The sequence below is a fragment of the Musa acuminata genome, chromosome BXJ3-8 (genome assembly GCF_036884655.1).
Source record: "Musa acuminata AAA Group cultivar baxijiao chromosome BXJ3-8, Cavendish_Baxijiao_AAA, whole genome shotgun sequence".
NCBI lineage: Eukaryota > Viridiplantae > Streptophyta > Magnoliopsida > Zingiberales > Musaceae > Musa > Musa acuminata.
Genome location: NC_088356.1, coordinates 3,453,347 through 3,471,011, shown reverse-complemented (window position 1 = coordinate 3,471,011; position 17,665 = coordinate 3,453,347). Strand labels below are relative to the sequence as shown.

General features: G+C 39.3%; 2 protein-coding genes across 10 annotated transcripts; both read left to right on the top strand.

Annotated features, from left to right (window-relative positions):
* The first annotated feature begins 366 nt into the window (after positions 1–366).
* LOC135645769 (acidic leucine-rich nuclear phosphoprotein 32-related protein 1-like) lies at positions 367–4,899 on the top strand. Of its 8 annotated transcripts, none has more exons than XR_010498862.1 (5): positions 368–1,912; positions 3,220–3,499; positions 3,853–3,926; positions 4,022–4,111; positions 4,358–4,899. XR_010498862.1 is itself a non-coding variant. In XM_065164464.1 (3 exons), the coding sequence occupies exons 1-2, from the start codon at positions 680–682 to the stop codon at positions 3,466–3,468; spliced, it is 1,482 nt and encodes a 493-aa protein (XP_065020536.1). In that variant the 5' UTR covers positions 367–679; the 3' UTR covers positions 3,469–3,499; positions 4,358–4,899. The 8 variants fall into 8 exon arrangements, 1 of the variants encoding a protein (XP_065020536.1); XR_010498863.1 differs by having other exon boundaries at positions 3,850–3,926; XR_010498864.1 differs by lacking the exon at positions 4,022–4,111 and having other exon boundaries at positions 368–1,636; positions 1,670–1,912; positions 3,220–3,926.
* A 439-nt stretch (positions 4,900–5,338) lies between these two features.
* Positions 5,339–14,027, top strand: LOC135645768 (coatomer subunit gamma-2-like). Of its 2 annotated transcripts, XM_065164462.1 has the most exons (18): positions 5,340–5,543; positions 5,966–6,063; positions 6,157–6,207; positions 6,310–6,423; positions 6,511–6,711; positions 6,791–6,892; positions 7,724–7,831; positions 7,899–8,132; positions 8,946–9,196; positions 9,285–9,456; positions 9,557–9,712; positions 9,800–9,850; positions 10,250–10,390; positions 10,484–10,681; positions 10,761–10,892; positions 10,972–11,145; positions 13,169–13,408; positions 13,622–14,027. In XM_065164462.1, the coding sequence occupies exons 1-18, from the start codon at positions 5,498–5,500 to the stop codon at positions 13,814–13,816; spliced, it is 2,664 nt and encodes an 887-aa protein (XP_065020534.1). In that variant the 5' UTR covers positions 5,340–5,497; the 3' UTR covers positions 13,817–14,027. The 2 variants fall into 2 exon arrangements, with proteins under 2 accessions (XP_065020535.1, XP_065020534.1); XM_065164463.1 differs by lacking the exon at positions 10,761–10,892 and having other exon boundaries at positions 5,339–5,543.
* The last annotated feature ends 3,638 nt before the right edge of the window (positions 14,028–17,665 follow it).

Genomic DNA, 17,665 nt, shown 5'->3' with positions numbered 1-17,665 from the left:
TCGAGCTTTCGTCAGAGGAGGGGCCCGCGGTAGGCTTACGCACGGCTGTCACGCTCCCTCCTAAATTTATCTGGCGAACGACTGCCTCTATCTCTCTCTCTCTCTCTCAAAGGAAGCACATTCCCCCGTCGACCATCATCCAGCCGTAGATTTTTCACACGTCATCGATCCGAGGCTTCCGATCCAACGGATCTCGCCGACTCTTAGTCTCAATAATCGAAGCGATGGCCCCACCCACCCGGGCCTCGTGCGGACCCGGTTCTCGTCCCGGTCCGCGTTCCCGCCGCCGCTGCAGCCCTCGAGCCGCATAATATCCCCCATTTATAAAAATTCGAAATAGAACATGGGCAAATTATGGAAGTGGGAAATAAAAGGAAGGAGAGAGGAGGAGCATCTCGTCTTGTTTCGAGGGTTCTCTTGGGAGGATAAAGGTTGGGGACGAGCAGTATTTCTGCGTGGGGTTGGGTTTTTGTTGGCCAATTTCTCTTTCCTTTCGGTTCACGATTCATCTCTGTTAGTTGCTGTCGATCCACGAGCGGAATCGGAATGGTTGTTTCGATCGGGAGGAATTGATGTGCTTGTTGGTCGGTAGGGGTTTTATTTGATCAGGTTTGGTGCTTTCTATTGATCGTTTGTGGAGTCGAGGGTTTGTGGGTTTGTGGTTTGCTTGCTTTGGTAGATGGACGAGGCCTGGGAGAGGGCCGTGGAGGCGGCGCTAGGAGGTCAGACGAACTCCTCTTCGACGCCGCCGCCGCCGCGGAGCCTTACGCTGGACGGCTCCGTGAAGTGTCTCCACGGCCGGCTACCGCCGCCGGAGATTCTGGAGAGGTACCAGTCGCTGGAGCACCTCTCAATCGCTAACGTCGGAGTGTCCTCGCTGGAGAAGTTCCCGCGACTGCGGAATCTGCAGCGGCTCATTCTTTCCGACAACCGTATAGCTGGCGGGCTCGAGTTTTTGGTGGAGGCGGGGCTCGAGTCACTTCGGGATCTCGATCTATCCAACAACCGGATCCAGTTCCTGGAGGACTTGGCGCCTCTGGCTCAGCTCCGGCTCGTATCCTTGGACCTCTATGAATGCCCTGTCACGAGGATCAAGGATTACCGATCAAGGGTATTCGGAATGATCCGGACTCTGAGATATCTTGATAAGATGGATGCCGATGAGAATGAGCGACCGGAGTCTGATGACGAAGAAGAGGAGGAAGACGAAGAAGATGAGGATGAGGAAGAGGATCCTGGGAGCGGCGAGGTCGATGGTGATGATCGAGCTGGGAAATTAATGAATGGTGTCGGTACCGGTGGAGTGGGTGGGATTGTTGATGTTTACGAGGAAGAGGAGAGTGATGCTGAAGAGGAGACTGAGACTGCTAGGAGGATCGATGCCAATGGTGGGGAGCGGAGGTATAATGCATGTAATGGATTTCGGGTGGCCCCAGTCATGGCAGTTGATGGAGGAGAGGATGAGGAGGAAGAGGATGATGACATCGAGGATGATGATGAAGATGAAGACATTGATGATGATTTGGGGGAGGAGATTGATGCGGAGGAAAGGGACGAGGACGATGTGGTTGAGGTGCATGATGTTGGGGACAGTGAAGAAGAGGTGGACGGGGTTGAAGAGGAGGGTGAAGAAGAGGTGGATGGGGTTGAAGAGGAGGGTGAAGAAGAGGTGGACGACGAGGATGAAGATGGGGATGGGGATGAAGACCAGGAAGATGTTGAGGATGAAGAGGATGATGGTGAACCTGGAAGCTCAGGCAGATTGATGAGTGCAGAAGGGGAGATTGATGGCCACGAACAAGGCGAAGGGGATGAGGATGAGAATGGAGAGATCGGGGAGGAGGACGAGCAAGGAGTGAATGAAGATAGATATTCTGCAGAAGGTGATGATGATGGCGAGGATGAGGATGAGGTATAATAACTTATTGGAGCTTATTGAATGTGTACTTTGAATAACAGTTTATTCTTTCGTTGATTATTGATTGTTTTGATTTTTGTACCAGGCTTAGATGTTATGGATGTGCAATTGATTGTTATATCTTTATGTTGCTATATGGTATTGGCATTTTCAATATCTTTTATAAGTTATGCCTTTAATTTAAAGATTCTGCTTTTGTTCTCTGATTAACAGTGGGTTTTCAGATATGAAGAGACATAGTTGTTTAAATTGAATTGCTATCACATCATATTTTCTACTTATCACCTTATCCGATGGATTTTTGTCGAATGATTTGTTTATTTCTTGTTATAATAAATAAAAAATTGTATTAACTAGGAGAATAGTTTGTTTAGCAGTCTATGTTGTAGTGGATCATGAGCCCTTAAATTATTGCCGCAACATTAGAGCATTGGTTATGAGTAGCATTATACTAGAATTGTCTTTTCTTTACATGGTGATTCTGAATCTTATATATCGAGTATTTATGAGTTTGATTGAAAATGGTATCGTATTGGTTCTAGAATATGTTGATTAGTCTAGTATGATCTTTTACTGTTTATGAAGCTTTGGACTATGTATTGTCATCTATATCTTTGACACAACTTTTAATCTTCTTCTTTGGATTATTGCAAGGTTGCAGTATGGAGAGGTGACCTATATTTGTAAAAGCCTTCTCGAGAGCTTGACCATTCTTGTGGTTAAATTTAGGTGTTCTCAAATTGCATGATCTAACTTACATATTATCTGAGAAATGAGAAACAGATACAAACTGTCATTATTTGTAGCAATTATTCAACATATATTGATATTCACCTCATGTTGTCAAATCAATAAAGAACCTAGATTCAACACAAAAACATTTCCTAATCGCGATGGATTATTTTGTTTGGATCTAGATTCAGACAAATTGTGCTTGAATGTGATGCATGCCTTTGCATGTCTGAAAGAGAGCCATCTTGGTCTTGAAGGCTCAGCATGAAAATACTGGTTTCTTGCATCAATACATTTATGATGTACTGGTCAACCATAGATTGTCCCAGAATGTTTTGGTTTGGCTGATCATTTTGCCTAGCTGAGTGAAACTGCTTCATGTGCTTGTTCTATCATTTGTAGCCATGATATCGACTAATCAGTTCTGCATTGCAATACATGCTGTTGATTCAGAAATCTTTTTTTTTCTCCTGTAAGTTAAATGTTTGTTGGTTCAACTTTCTTTACATGTTTTTTTCTTGCTCTTTGTTGCTGTTCATGATAGAATTTTCTTATTTTTTTCTTTGCAGGATGATGATAATGATGGGGAATATCTCGTGCAGCCGATTGCTCAACCTGCCACAGCAAGAGTTGATTTTGATGCTTGCAACCAAGAAGATGAAGATGAGGTTGACGATGATGAAGATGATCTTCACAGCAACATTGCCTTGCAGCAGCAGCCTTCTTCCGCTTCTAATCCCAACAAGAGGAGGAGAGGGGAAGAAGACGACCTGGATGATGACAGTGTTGAAGACCTGAGGCGCTCCAAGCATCCTTGATGATGATTCACCAGCAGCCTCGTAGGACATGGTGGGTGTTTTTCCCTTAAAAGTTTGTGTAGTTCAAAGGCTGGGGGGGGGGGGGAACTAATTCTCTAGGTGGTTTCTTCCTTGCTCATTTCAAAAGTTCGGTAGTATCCTGTCAGCGCATGTTTTCCCGTCTAGCCGTTGGAACCCTTGCTTTTCAAGTGACAGTTATATATGCATATACCAGTGGCCAGAGTTTTTTCCCTCCAAAACCAAGCACCAAGTTCAAATGCGAGAGACATTTGGTCGTTCTTTGGTATATGGCCGGGAGTACCAGCTCGATCTCAACTCGTTTCTCGTTTATTTCATCGAACACCTTGTGTGCGCGTGATGTGTTGTCATATGCTTTGTTAGCAGGCGTCGCTGCAGTACGGTTGCGTCGGGCGAGTTGGGATGAACCTACCTGCATCAGCGCCCGCAGCAACAAGTTGGTAAGCCTCATGGTCTTTTTGGTCTTTCCAAATATTCAACAGCTGGTAATGGCAGCTTTACATGGACCATGGGTGCTGCCCCGGATGTCGTCTAGGAGTGTATTTTGTCGAGTTCGGGACAGCCGTGATGCGTGAAATCGACGCAACTTTAATTATACGCCATGGCTGATGCCCACACTCCACTGGTGAACTATTCGTCCTTTCTGCACCATTCACGTTACCCGTCTCACTCGTTGGATCATCTACGATTGTCTCCTTTTCCTGATGCCACAATTTTCTTTTTTAGACTTTAATATCAACTTGGAATAATTGCTAGTTGCTCTGCATAAAATTATCACATGGTGATCTGGTTTGGGTTTGGGCAGTTGTTGGGAACAGGAACCTAGACTTCTTTTGTATACGACTTGTTTGACCCAAAGCCTGTTTTGCAGGTCTTCATATCGAGTCTGCCTTGGGCGCGGTCGTGTTCAATTAGACTCAACCAAACCCACCCGGAAGAAGATGAGCGGTCAGGCTCCACGAACACGGCCCAGGGAAGCGACCTGCGCCTCCCGCCAGCTTCCGGTGCCCTGCTTCGCTCTCCTAACCGCTCCGTGCTAGGCCAAGGACACCGGGGGCAGCGGAGCTGGTTCGACTGCTCTCGCGCCCGGTGATTGGTATCTCCCTACACACGCCGCAGACCACGGGCTGCGACCTGCCGCCGTGCCCGGCCGGTCGTTCGGGGCGCGGAGGGGTGGAACTACTACCTGTTGGCGGCCAGCGTCGTGCGGTGGTCGCTCTACATCAAGGCCAAGAATTCGTCGGGGCCGCCGGCGGGGCCCTACGGGCTACTCGGCGCCGCCCTCGCCATCGTCGCGGCCTTTGGCTTGCAGTGCTTTGTTAGAGCTTTCCATCTCTTCTCTTTGCAAAGCCATCATCTCATCGTTCTTTTATATGTTCGAGTAGAAGTCAAATCATATAGTCACTTCGTTTCTTTATGGTGCCATATCAAGATCATTAAATTAATCTTTTAACTACCAAAAAAATTATCATTTGTCCCTGTAAAATTGATATGACTTCTATTAAATTTTAATTTGACGTTCGCGGACTATAATTTATGACTTTTTCTTTATTAACATTTGAAGCAAAAATAAGATACATGATGGTGATTTTTGGCATCGTGAAGAACATATTAAAAATTCGAACGTAATGTTGTATTAAGAAGCAAGAAATGGAGAAACTGAGAAAAAAACGTTTCGCAATAGAAGAAAAACAAAAACAAAAAGCATGGGTCATAACAAGGAGTGACCGTTCGGATCGGACGCAGATATCGTATGATCCACGTGGTCCGTTGGATTTGCAGCCTCCGCCTCCATCCACCGTTCACGGTTCCGCATTTTCTTCCCCTTCGTCCACCGTTCGCAAAGCGTATGTATTCGCATTTGCCTCCTATCTTAAATCACGCGACTGGGCTTTGGGCCATCTTCCCTAGGTCGTAGCAAAGGAAGAACCCTCGATCGAGCCGAGACTTCGTCGACGGAACCATTCGATCCTTCCCCCTCGTCGATCCCATCGGATCTCGCGACTCCGACATGGCTCAGCCCTTCGTGAAGAAGGACGACGATCTTGACGAGGAAGGTGATCTCTCAACCCTAATCGATCGCTCTCTGATGTTCTTCTGTAGAATCAGTGGTTTTCTTCTAGATTTCGTTGTCGTTTTCGCCCAAAATTGTTATTCGAATTTAACCATCCGACGTATTGCACCAAAAGCTTCCGGGTGGATCCGCCGCCTTTCGACTTAGATCTGTGTGGAAAACCCTTTGTCTGCGAGATTTTAGAATGGATCTGATGCGGTTGAGATGTTATTTCCTGGTGTAGCGATGGAATTAGCCTTCTTCGCTCCGTTTCATGCAATGTAGTGCTTTAGCCTTCTAGATCTTGCTGGTATTTGATGCGTGGAGAAAATTATTGTTCTTGAAACGTCAAACTGTGCTATCATTTCGATCTGAGCTGGTGTTTGGAAAGATTAAGAGTATTGATATCGTTGTTTTTTGTTGCAGAGGAATACTCTCCCTTTTATGGAATAGAGAAAGGCGCAGTACTCCAAGAGGCCAGAGTTTTCCACGATCCTCAACTCGATGCCAGAAGATGCTCGCAGGTAAGCTTATCCCAAATCCAGATCTGTGCTGTTATGCATGTATAATTATGTTGAAATGGACTTGGAATCATCACTTTGATGCTGCATTTACAGGTTATCACAAAGCTTCTGTATTTGCTTAATCAAGGAGAAACATTTACCAAGGTGGGATCCTGATACTGTCTGATACATTTGCAGCTTTTGTTGTGCCTGAAGTCTTTCACATCTCGAACTTTGTAACATTATGGTCCTCTTTCTGTGTTGTAGGTTGAAGCCACGGAAGTCTTTTTTGCTGTGACGAAACTGTTTCAATCAAAGGACACAGTTCTTAGGAGGATGGTTTACTTGATGATTAAGGAACTCTCACCCTCTGCAGATGAGGTTAGGTGACAATAATTTGTCTTCAGTAGATTTGTGATTTCTGTAACTTATGGTTCAAGGAGTAACTTGTTGACTGATTCCATGTAGGTTATTATCGTCACAAGCTCATTGATGAAGGATATGAATAGTAAGACTGATATGTATAGAGCCAATGCTATACGAGTCCTTTGTAGAATTACAGATAGTACTCTACTTACACAAATTGAGAGATACTTGAAACAAGCGATCGTTGACAAAAATCCTGTTGTTGCTAGTGCTGCACTTGTTAGTGGAGTTCACTTGCTTCAGGTGCCCTTGCCTCTCTTTTCATCATGTTAATGGTTTACTTCCATGTTTAAGTTTTTCATTTCTGTTAACCTAAAAACAGACAAACTCGGAAATTGTAAAAAGATGGAGCAACGAGGTTCAGGAAGCTGTTCAATCAAGAGCTGCTCTGGTTCAATTTCATGCACTTGCACTTCTTCACCAGGTGCTTTATTTTATAGTGTATTAATATGTTAAAACCCTAAATGTACTTAGAAATCTGCATTCTTTCTTACGTAACTTCTGACAGTAACACCAATATTGGTGGGAATTGCATCAATTGTTTCATAAGTATGCACATGGAACCATCAAACCTACTGAAAGGGGTTAAAGTGGGTTGGATTATATGTCAGTCAGTATGTGTTATCGTCAGATTGGTTCTAGAAATGGTTAAGTCGTGTCTGTCAATATGTCCATATTCATATTCAATTTTTGGTATCTGAAATCTTCCAGAATCAAGTTCAGTATATATTAAAGAATTAATCTATAGTATTAACTATGTTAAATTGTTATTTTATTTTTTTATGCATATTGTATAATTTTTCTTGTTCGTCAATTTCTTATAATATCTTTTAAAGCTTTCTTATGAAAGAGATTCATAAAATTTGCATTGCTTTCTTAGTTATCTGTTGATGTGTATTTAATTTATGTGTTGCCACTTTTTAAGCTTCATCATTTAGTTTTAATAAACATATTAAATTTCAGTGTTCTTTTCCATTCCTACAGCATATATTCAAACAATATAATCTATTTTGATTGGTCAAGCTGACTTTAAAAGTTAATGTAATTATGTTTGCAATCTGTGTAAAATGAACTTTATTTTAGCTATATTTGTCTGGTCTTCTATGTAATAAGTTGTGTGTTATCAGATTATAAGATGGGTCATAATCTAGACTTATATTGTTTGCTCCCTTGTTCATGTTATATTTACTACTTCAACATGATCATTTTAATTTTCCATTTAAATCCACTTGAACAAATTGGCTTCTACTTGCAGATAAGACAAAATGATCGCCTGGCTGTTAGTAAGCTGGTTACTAGCTTGACAAAAGGTTCAGTGCGGTCACCTTTAGCTCAATGCCTTCTGATACGATACACCAGCCAGGTATTTTCTCAGTGTTTGACATTAAGCATAACCAATATATAACTTACTAACTTGGATATATTGTCAGGTAATTAGAGAATCAAGTATGAATACACAAGCAGGCGAGCGCCCATTTTTTGATTATCTTGAATCTTGTCTACGACATAAATCAGAAATGGTCGTCTTTGAAGCAGCAAGAGCAATAACAGAGTTGAGTGGTGTGACCAGTAGAGAGTTGACTCCTGCAATAACTGTTCTTCAGTTGTTTTTGAGTTCATCCAAGCCTGTTCTTCGGTTTGCAGCTATTAGAACTCTAAATAAGGTGATTATAGCTTTCAATTTTGATTTTAGTTTTTCTCCATAAACTGTAATCATATGCTTCCCTTATTACATCCAAGAAAGCACTTTTGCGTTTTCTCTTCTGCTTTTCCATACTTAATCGGTTATTTCTATATTTAAAGTTATACTCAGTGTTTGGAAACTCAAAATGACAAAAAAGGGCATATAAGAGAGCAGAACTTTGATGCTAAATTGTATGAGGAACCTTGAAATGCCTATGTTTTACAAACTCTTGTAGAGTGTTTTCTTGTGTTATTATATTTTAGGAATTTCACAATAAATTCTTTTGCAAATATATGAAGCAACTTCAGTGATACAAGTGAAATTGGGACCCCAAAAAAATAATAATAATAAATAATATATATATATATATATATATATATACATACATATATATATATACATACATACATATATATATATATATATATATATATATATATATATATATATATACATACATATATATATCACTGAATGATATTATGGAATAACTTGACAACCTGTTGCAATATTTTTTGTGTATTGGAGTAATTTACTGTTTAATAATTTTTACCCATGACTCTGGCTATGTGTTCTATTGTTTTTTGTTTTAGTGTTAATTCTGGTTATCATCACTGGTTTAGTTTACTTTGATGCTCAGATTATTCTGTCATCAATGTATGGTCTCAATGAACAGTCTAGATTAGCTAAAAAGATGGTGCTGGTTATTTGTTGGTGATGAAAAATTTTGGTGAACTGTAGATATTTTATTCATCATTCATAGTGTTTGTTAAGCTTCATTGAATTCTTGCAGGTTGCTTCGACACATCCGCTGGCAGTTACAAATTGCAACATTGATATGGAAAGCTTAATCTCAGACCAAAACAGGAGCATTGCAACTCTTGCTATAACGACACTTTTAAAAACAGGAAATGAGTCAAGTGTTGATCGCTTGATGAAACAAATAACAAACTTTATGTCAGATATCGCAGATGAATTCAAGATTGTTGTTGTGGAAGCTATAAGATCTCTGTGCTTGAAGTTTCCTCTCAAATACCGTTCAATGTTCGTAAATTGCACATTTAAATTCTTAGTTTGTAAGATTGTTGATTTACATGAAGTTAAAATTTCTTTTGTTCCACTTGTTGGCTAGGATGAATTTCTTAAGTAACATTCTTCGAGAAGAAGGGGGTTTTGACTATAAGAAAGCAATTGTTGATTCAATAGTCATACTTATCAGAGATATACCAGATGCTAAAGAAATCGGCTTGTTTCATCTCTGCGAATTCATTGAGGATTGTGAGTTCACATATCTGTCGACTCAGGTAATTCTCTTTTGATGCCAATCTTCAGCTATAGCTCAGTGGTCTTTTCCATGTTCATTTGATTGAATGAGAATCAGCTGCTTCATACTGTTTCTGCTAGATACTTCACTTTCTTGGTAATGAAGGACCAAAGACTTCAGATCCTAGTAAATATATTCGTTATATCTACAATCGTGTGATACTTGAAAATGCAACTGTCCGAGCTTCTGCTGTAAGTACCTTGGCGAAGTTTGGTGCAATGGTTGACTCGTTAAAGGTACCCAAATATGTTGTTTTCTTAGAGAAATATTTTAAACTAATAATCTGTCACTTACTGCTTCCGTAATTTGGCTATTTTCTGCAGCCTCGTATATTTGTTCTGTTGAGACGTTGCCTATTTGATACTGATGATGAGGTAATAACTGCATATCTTCCTAAATACAATCATTTTCCTAGCGAATGCATGCAATCAGTTTTTTTTCAATGTGGCAATATCTAATATTTCCGAAAGTCTGTAAAATATCTGGCACTTCCTATCCTCTAAGTTTATATTCAATATGTACTGTTAGTTAAAAAAGGGTTCCCTCTTGCATGCTATTGGATATTCCTAAAGTTGAAATTATGTAATTATTTGCCTTTAGTAAGCATGATTATTTGCTGCCAAACACTTCGCAGTTTATTACTTGTTAGAACTTGTGGCTATTACAACATTGCAACTTTCTGTTTGCTTCGTGGGACGTTTCTTGGATATGATAATGTCTCTTCAAATAATTCTTCAAATATCACTTTCTCATTCCACTATTATTTGACATAGGTTAGGGACCGGGCGACACTTTATCTGAACACTCTAGGAAGTGATGCTTCTGTTGGTGGAACTGACGAAGATGTAAAAGACTTCCTATTTGGTCCATTGGACGTGCCACTTGTCAACTTGGAAACAAGCTTGCAGAACTACGTACATGCCCTATATTATATTGTTATATGACACTGCATAGTTATTTCTCTGACTTACTCTTTTTCTTACTCCTTCCCATTTCTTTAAATTCAGGAGGCTTCAGACATACCTTTTGATATTAATTCAGTTCCAAAGGAAGTCAAGTCGCAACCTCTTGCTGAGAAAAAGGCTCCTGGTAAGAAGGCAATTGGTTTAGGGGCTCCTCCGAGTGGTCCTACCTCAGTTGTTGATGCATATGAAAAGTTGCTTTCTTCTATTCCCGAGTTCTCCAGCTTTGGAAATCTCTTCAAGGTAATTGTTGCATTTTAGTATTGTCATTTATAGTTATTATATTTGCATGACAGTTTAAATTTTTTTATCGTTTTGTCAGTCGTGTTCACCCATGGAGTTGACCGAGCCAGAAACTGAATATGCGGTTAATGTAGTGAAGCACATCTTTGATGGCCATGTTGTGTTCCAATACAACTGCACAAACACCATCCCAGAACAATTACTAGAAAATGTATTACCTATCTCAGGGAACAGTTTCTCCATTAATTCCGCTTATGCTTAAAATGTGTTCTGATTTTCATTTTCCCCAGGTTACTGTTTTTGTTGATGCATCTGAAGCTGAGGAATTTTCAGAAGTCCTAACAAAGCCTTTACGATCCTTACCTTATGATTCACCAGGGCAGACTTTTGTTGCATTTGAAAAACCAGAAGGTGTTCCTGCTATTGGAAAATTCTCAAACCTTTTAAAGTTCGTGGTGAAGGAGGTTTGACTTATGGCTTGTTTACTCCAATGTTGTTTCGCATCTATTTATGTGTGCTTCGTTATTGTCATGCTTCTCTGTTTGAAATAGGTTTGGGGATATTGGAGGATTATTTCCCTTGGAAGTCCAACGATCTAAATGTTCCAGTTAGGGTTGCAATAGATACTATTTTCTTTTTATATCGGTTTGATTTCCTTTTGCTTGTTAGTCATATTATTTTTTTGTGCTATGAGTGGGCATCGTTAAGGTCCTTTCCCATTGTTAGTATAGTAGTTGTGAAAATCAATGATAACATAGTGTGTCTGATTATGATAAGTAGCATATAGCTTCTCAAGAAGGCTTCTAGATTATTCTACTGAAATAAGTGGAAGCAAATATGCAAAAAAATACTAGTTTTGGCTGTCTTGGTTTAGGATTGGTGACAACAGCTGTTTTGTTTAGCAAGGACAGCTGTTTAAAGAACTACTTGTCATGTTGCAGGACATCACATTCAAAAGAATGCTGCAATGTCTGTGGGAGTTGAGTTTTGTGTACGATATGTTCCATTAGATCTTCAATAATTTGTCGGTCTCCTTGGAGGAGACCAATGGATCATCATTTGGTTTTTCTTGTATTAACCTGGATTTTGACTCTTTAACATTCTTTAGGTATTTTAGATGCTTATGATGTTATCAAATCTAAATAGTGGAAGAAGTTCCGTTCTTTTGCATTTCAAGTTTAAGATGTGTGCTACTTTGGATAAATGAAAAGCATGCTTTCTCAAGAAGATTTGCATTCAGTACATTCACCTTGGATTAGTTGAGACTACTTAGTTACAAGGTCATACGTTAAGAAAAAGCTGCTCTATTGGATCTCTCTACATGTGCTTCTACAAAATCTTTGATCCTGAAATTCTTCTTTTTTCTAGGTAACGGTAAATAAATTTGTATAATATTCCACAGCTCATTGAAAAATATCTCTTAACAACACACTATATGCGCACACATCCATTCACTCTAGTACATTTGGTTTAGAGCTCACAATACACAAAAGATATGGAAGCATTGCTGATATCCATGGTAATTAAAATATCAGCAAGTAGTGCCAATTCTTTTCATCGTAAGTTACAATTTGATTCTTTCTTATTGGTATTCAATTGACCTTTTCTTCAGCTAAGAAACTATATTAAGTTGACAAGATTCATATGTGCAAGTATTGTTTTTAATTGCTTTGTGTGCATGTCTGGATACAAAACAATGGGAATATTAGGGGTTGTGAGAAGAGTCTTTATCCTTACCTCATAAATATTAACTTTTGGTAAAGCCACATGAAACATGCAATGTGGAAATATAGGTCTTGTGCTTGTCCTAAAGACATGTTCAAATGCTATGGTAGAATTCCACCATTCTATATTATGTAGAGTGGATGTGGCTTAATGGGGGTACAAGGAGTCCGCTATGAAACATGTGAGCATGGTTCAAACTTCAAGATGCTGATGTCATTCATGCATACAGTGCTACAGTTGCCAATTACATTAATGTTGAACTTCTCAAAATCATTATGTCGGAGGACATGACAATGCACATGGTGCGGTCTCTTTAAATTTTGATTACATTTGGCTATTGTGATTGTGTTCGTGGTTGGACAAGTGAAGTGCTGGGAGTAATTTGGATGCATGGCTAGCCTCTCCTATATACTCCCGATGTGGAGGGAGTATTTTCCTGACCACCTATTATCTTTGAAAAAGTTGTGGTAAAATAAATTGGCTATATGGTGACTTGCTTGGGAAATTATAAAGATACTGCTTCCACATAAGTTAACTTCTCTCATAAGGCATGCCAAAATATGCAAGCATTAGAACATATAAATATTCTTAAACAAAGATGTCAATAGAAATGGTAACTTTTGACTAAATTCAACAATTTAGTGTCAGCTACATTGATCTTCTACTGCTATTGCACCTATTTTGTCATTGTTAGGGATACAGTTTCTATTCTGCATCATTTATACAAATTCAATCATTATTCTCCTTTTATCTATACATCAGGTAGATCCAGCTACAGGGGAAGCAGACGAAGAAGGTGTCGAAGATGAATACCAGCTAGAAGATCTTGAAATTGTCGCAGCTGACTATATGTTGAAGGTGGGAGTCTCCAACTTCAAAAATGCTTGGGAAAATTTGGACCCAGATAATGAGCGGATTGATGAGTATGGTCTTGGTGTGAAAGAAAGCTTGGCGGAAACTGTTAGTGCAGTTATAGATATCCTTGGCATGCAGCCTTGCGAGGTTAGCTAATTCAATTAACTCTTCTTGTAAACTGTGCATTCTGCCCTCACTTTTTATTGCAATCAACCGGATAGTATGCAACACATACTTCTTATTTTCGTTCCATCCCTTGCTGTTCCTTTGTCTTGATATACTCGTGTGTTTCAATTCTAAAATCAAAGTTATTTTCAACTGGCTCCAGTTTTTTGATTCGTGTGATTATTTTTTTTGCAGGGAACTGAGGTTGTCCCAAACAACTCAAGATCTCACACATGTTTGCTCTCTGGAATTTTTATTGGCAACGTGAAAGTGTTAGTCAGAGTGTCATTTGGTATTGATGGGTCTAAGCAGGTTGCAATGAAACTTGCAGTTAGATCTGAAGATCCAGATATCAGTGAGAAAATTCATGAAATTGTTGCTGAGGGTTAGATGCAAACATGATTTTTTTCCCCCCCTAGTGATTGTTTCCTGTAGTTGCAGTGTTGTTGTTTGTTGGCATTAATAAAAGTAAGCTCGAAAGACTGACGGAATCAAATTTCTAGGGATTATGACATGTTTCTTGTAGCAAGCAATACATTCTGTCTTTTTGGATTTTGGTTCTTCCATTCAAGCATTATATAAAATTCGTACTTGATGTTTACAGTAGGACTCTGATATTTTTTGACTACACACTGGCTTAATTTATATTATATGCTTATATCTCTCCATCAATCTGTGTAAGAAAATGTCACCATGTTCTAGTGCTAATTGTTAGAAGTAATTATGATGGGAAGATGTCTTGTATTGTAAAATCATTTTAATATTGATAATTTGATATGAATTTGCATCCGAGCCAAAATCTAATGTAAAAACTACAGCAGATTCATTAGAAGAAAATTATAAATATCCCCAAAAGATTCTTTTTGATATTATGTTTTCTTCACCTTCTGATCCTACATGAGAGCTTTAGAAATTCGATATTATGATTACCTTTGTAAATTTCCCCTTAAAAATCAAATCAAATCGAACTTTATGACACCAATTCACGGGATGTATTCTTAGTTTCGACATTTTGATTGATAGTAATCAAAGTACATCGATCATAAAACAGTCATCTTTTTCCCTCTCCTACATGCCAATCAAACATCACAAAAAAGTTTTGCCATATGAAAGCGGATCCATTTACAATAATTTTCTCGGATCACGAATCCAGCCCTCTATTTAACGTTCTTGCCGTTTGTGGCTGAGATCCGACCCGCTTATACCTGCTTCACTCATTCTTATTTGGTAGTTAGTATTCACAAACGCCAAACCCGAATAGCCCCCCGAGGCTGAGGCGTTATCGGACCCCATCGGACTCAACCCGCTTACACCATCTTATCGGTTTTCTCGACGTGCCTCCTTATCGGATTAGTCTCCTACCCGATCCGTTTATGCCTTCGCAAAACTGCAAGCCCGTCTTGTTCGTTACTTGTTCTCGTTTTCTTGCTTGCTTCTGTATGTTTGCTGGAGTCGGGGCAGATAGGGAAGAGCTCGGTGAAGGGGAAGTGGCGGTCGGTACGGTGGATCGGCGAGATGATCACCCGATCGAAGCTCGTCGAGCAGCTCAGAGAATACCAGATCCGATCCCAGCACAAGTGGGGCGCCCTCGCGGCCTTCTCTCCCAAGCCCCAGATGACCACCAGGTTTCCTTTCCCGCTCCATTCCTTAACAATCTTCAATTATGCGAGACAAAATAGTCCTCGTCTTCGATTTGGAAACCATTTGTTTGTTATAGGCGGATTGGTTGTAGGTAATTTCGCGAGGGGAGATGATCAGACGATGCCCTTCTCTTGAAATGTGGTTTCGATTTGATATAATGGATGCTGCATTTGCGATCTTGTCCTTATAGGTTAACTAGAGAGAAAATATGTAAATATGGGGTGAGAGATTGTGACTTTTACATTGATTTTTGTCATGGTTTAGACGTGTAGAGACTGCCTAAATATGAGAATAATCCATAGGACAATCCGTGCTGTTCTCAGAAGTATACTTTAAGCAGTGTTATCTTTTTGGTCTTTCGGATGTATAGATTTTCTTTTTTAGATGTATAATTTATTGTTAGGAGCAGCGATGTGTATATTACATGGGTCTCATTTTTGGCATCTTTGAGTCAATTATGTAGTAAGGACGTTGGAATGCGAAGGTCTCTTACATGCAAAAACAAATTCAAGCCTATGGCATTTTTGTTAAAGAGGTAATCATGGGTAAGGGTAAAACTAAATTTGACTACGTAATGTGGTAGGGATTAAAAAAAAAAGTAATGTGGTAAGGGGCTAAGGTGATAAGTCTGAAACATGGGATAACAGTGTAATGACCTAAACACATATTACTTAAGGATTATTTGTGAGATAAGCAGAGAATCTTTATATAATTAAGAATCACCAAAGTAAGGGGATCTTTAAGGATAATGTTGAAGTTTCTATGGGCACATCCAGGCTCATGTGGAAGAAGAATTAAGAAAGTATATGAACTACGAAACTATGATTGACAAGTTGCGTAATTTAGACAAGGTATATGACGTACTAATGACCAATGACACTTTCCTTAAATTTAACTTCCTCTAGGAGGTGCCATGATCGATTGAGGAGCCTAAAACAAAAGCTACATAACTTAAATTGTTTCTTTAACAGGAATTGTAAACCCATGAAAGTCAGATCTCTTGCAAGAGTGGACAATCCCATTGGCTTAGAGTTGAGAAGGAAGCCAAGTGGACATCCATGGTCGTTTGCTAGTCCACTGGCTCTCAATCTGCTTAGTTATTGATTCTCAGTTAATTCATATTTTATAAAGATTTTAAGTATTGTCTGAGTCATGTTGAGGTTTAAGTTTTCTTTTCTTTCTAACTTTTTATTGTTTTTAATGTATTTTTTCCATAATTTTAGTTGCTATTCCATAATTATAAAATTAGTAAAGTGTGATGGGAGCCGACTTACCCTTTCTTTTTCTTTTCAAAAGATATCACATCTGTTTTCTAGCAGTGACATGCATTCTTTTAGGTTTTCCATTGGACCTAACCTACACTAAGGTGCTTCTGAAAAAAATATAAAGATCACTTTTAGTCGGTTCCTTGATTTTTGCTGAGTAGGAAGGGTCCCACATAAAGGCACCTAACACTTATCGGTTTGGGCCACCAGTTGCAGCAGACATGAACCTGTTACATCTAACAGGAAGCATAGTTTGAGCTCCAATTTTCTGTTCATGCCTTCTAGCTATTTGCACTAGAATTAGTTACAAATCCAAGTAAATGAAGCAGGCTTTGAAACAAATTAACAACTAAATGAAATCTTGTTTAGCAGACATTCCTTAATGCAATTGAACTGATTGAAGATTGCTTTGATTGCCTTCTTCTAACTGCATAGATCAGACCATAGATTTGTTTTAAATTTAGGAAACATTACAATTTACCTACACGCCTGACTTTTAAAATAATATAGGATGAAACGGTGATGTGATGCTTGCTCGCATCAAGATAACATGGGATTGATGTGGCCCTGATGTGATGCATCGGTGACATCCGTGTGCCACTCAATGGACCCTTGTTACCATTGTGTTTACTTGGCATGGACACAGTAAAAAGGCAACACCGACGTTGAGCCCAATGAACTCTTATGGCTATTATTGTAGCGTCCATTGGCATGGTTCAGCAGTGCATCCATGTGGACTCAATATGTAATGCAAACATGGCTTCAGTATGGTGCTTATGTGGCACATGTTTGAATAATATGGGATATATGGGTATCGTAATTTAGACATTTTATACGCAAGTCTACACCAACCAATGCTGTTTTGATGTATCGGTGCCAGCATGCCAATTAGATTCACGTATTTGTATGCTGATTTTATTAATATTATCATTAAATACTTTAATTGCTTCCTTCTTAATATAAGTATCACATGTAAATGCATGTTTGTCTTATTCATAATTTCAATATGAGACAAGTAGCAACAAGGGTCAAATGTTTGATGGATCAAAGCACAAGGTGAGTTAAGTGGCACTGTTTAGATTATCGGTGGGCAAGTTGAAGTGTTTTTTAAGCATAGGTCGACAAACTGTAACTTTACCTACAACCAGAGCTTTTACTGAAAGCAAATGGAGTGGATGCATCTATGCGAATGCCTAGAATGGCATACAGCATTATTGGTCAAGACAATAAACTCATTTACGTGGATTGTTCTTGGACCTTGCTCAGATGTTTGTACCTTTAAGAGTTCATCGAAATGCATGTGCGAAGGATAATTGATTCAAAATTCAGTATC

What these genes read in the sequence shown, in the direction of transcription:
- LOC135645769 (XM_065164464.1), top strand. Translation starts at nt 680, where the DNA reads ATGGACGAGGCCTGGGAGAGGGCCGTGGAGGCGGCGCTAGGAGGTCAG. An exon ending in ATGGCGAGGATGAGGATGAG is followed by an intron (nt 1,913 to 3,219) that starts GTATAATAACTT and finishes TTTTCTTTGCAG; the next exon opens with GATGATGATAATGATGGGGA.
- LOC135645768 (XM_065164462.1), top strand. Translation starts at nt 5,498, where the DNA reads ATGGCTCAGCCCTTCGTGAAGAAGGACGACGATCTTGACGAGGAAG. An exon ending in TCTCACCCTCTGCAGATGAG is followed by an intron (nt 6,424 to 6,510) that starts GTTAGGTGACAA and finishes GATTCCATGTAG; the next exon opens with GTTATTATCGTCACAAGCTC. An exon ending in GTGGAGTTCACTTGCTTCAG is followed by an intron (nt 6,712 to 6,790) that starts GTGCCCTTGCCT and finishes ACCTAAAAACAG; the next exon opens with ACAAACTCGGAAATTGTAAA.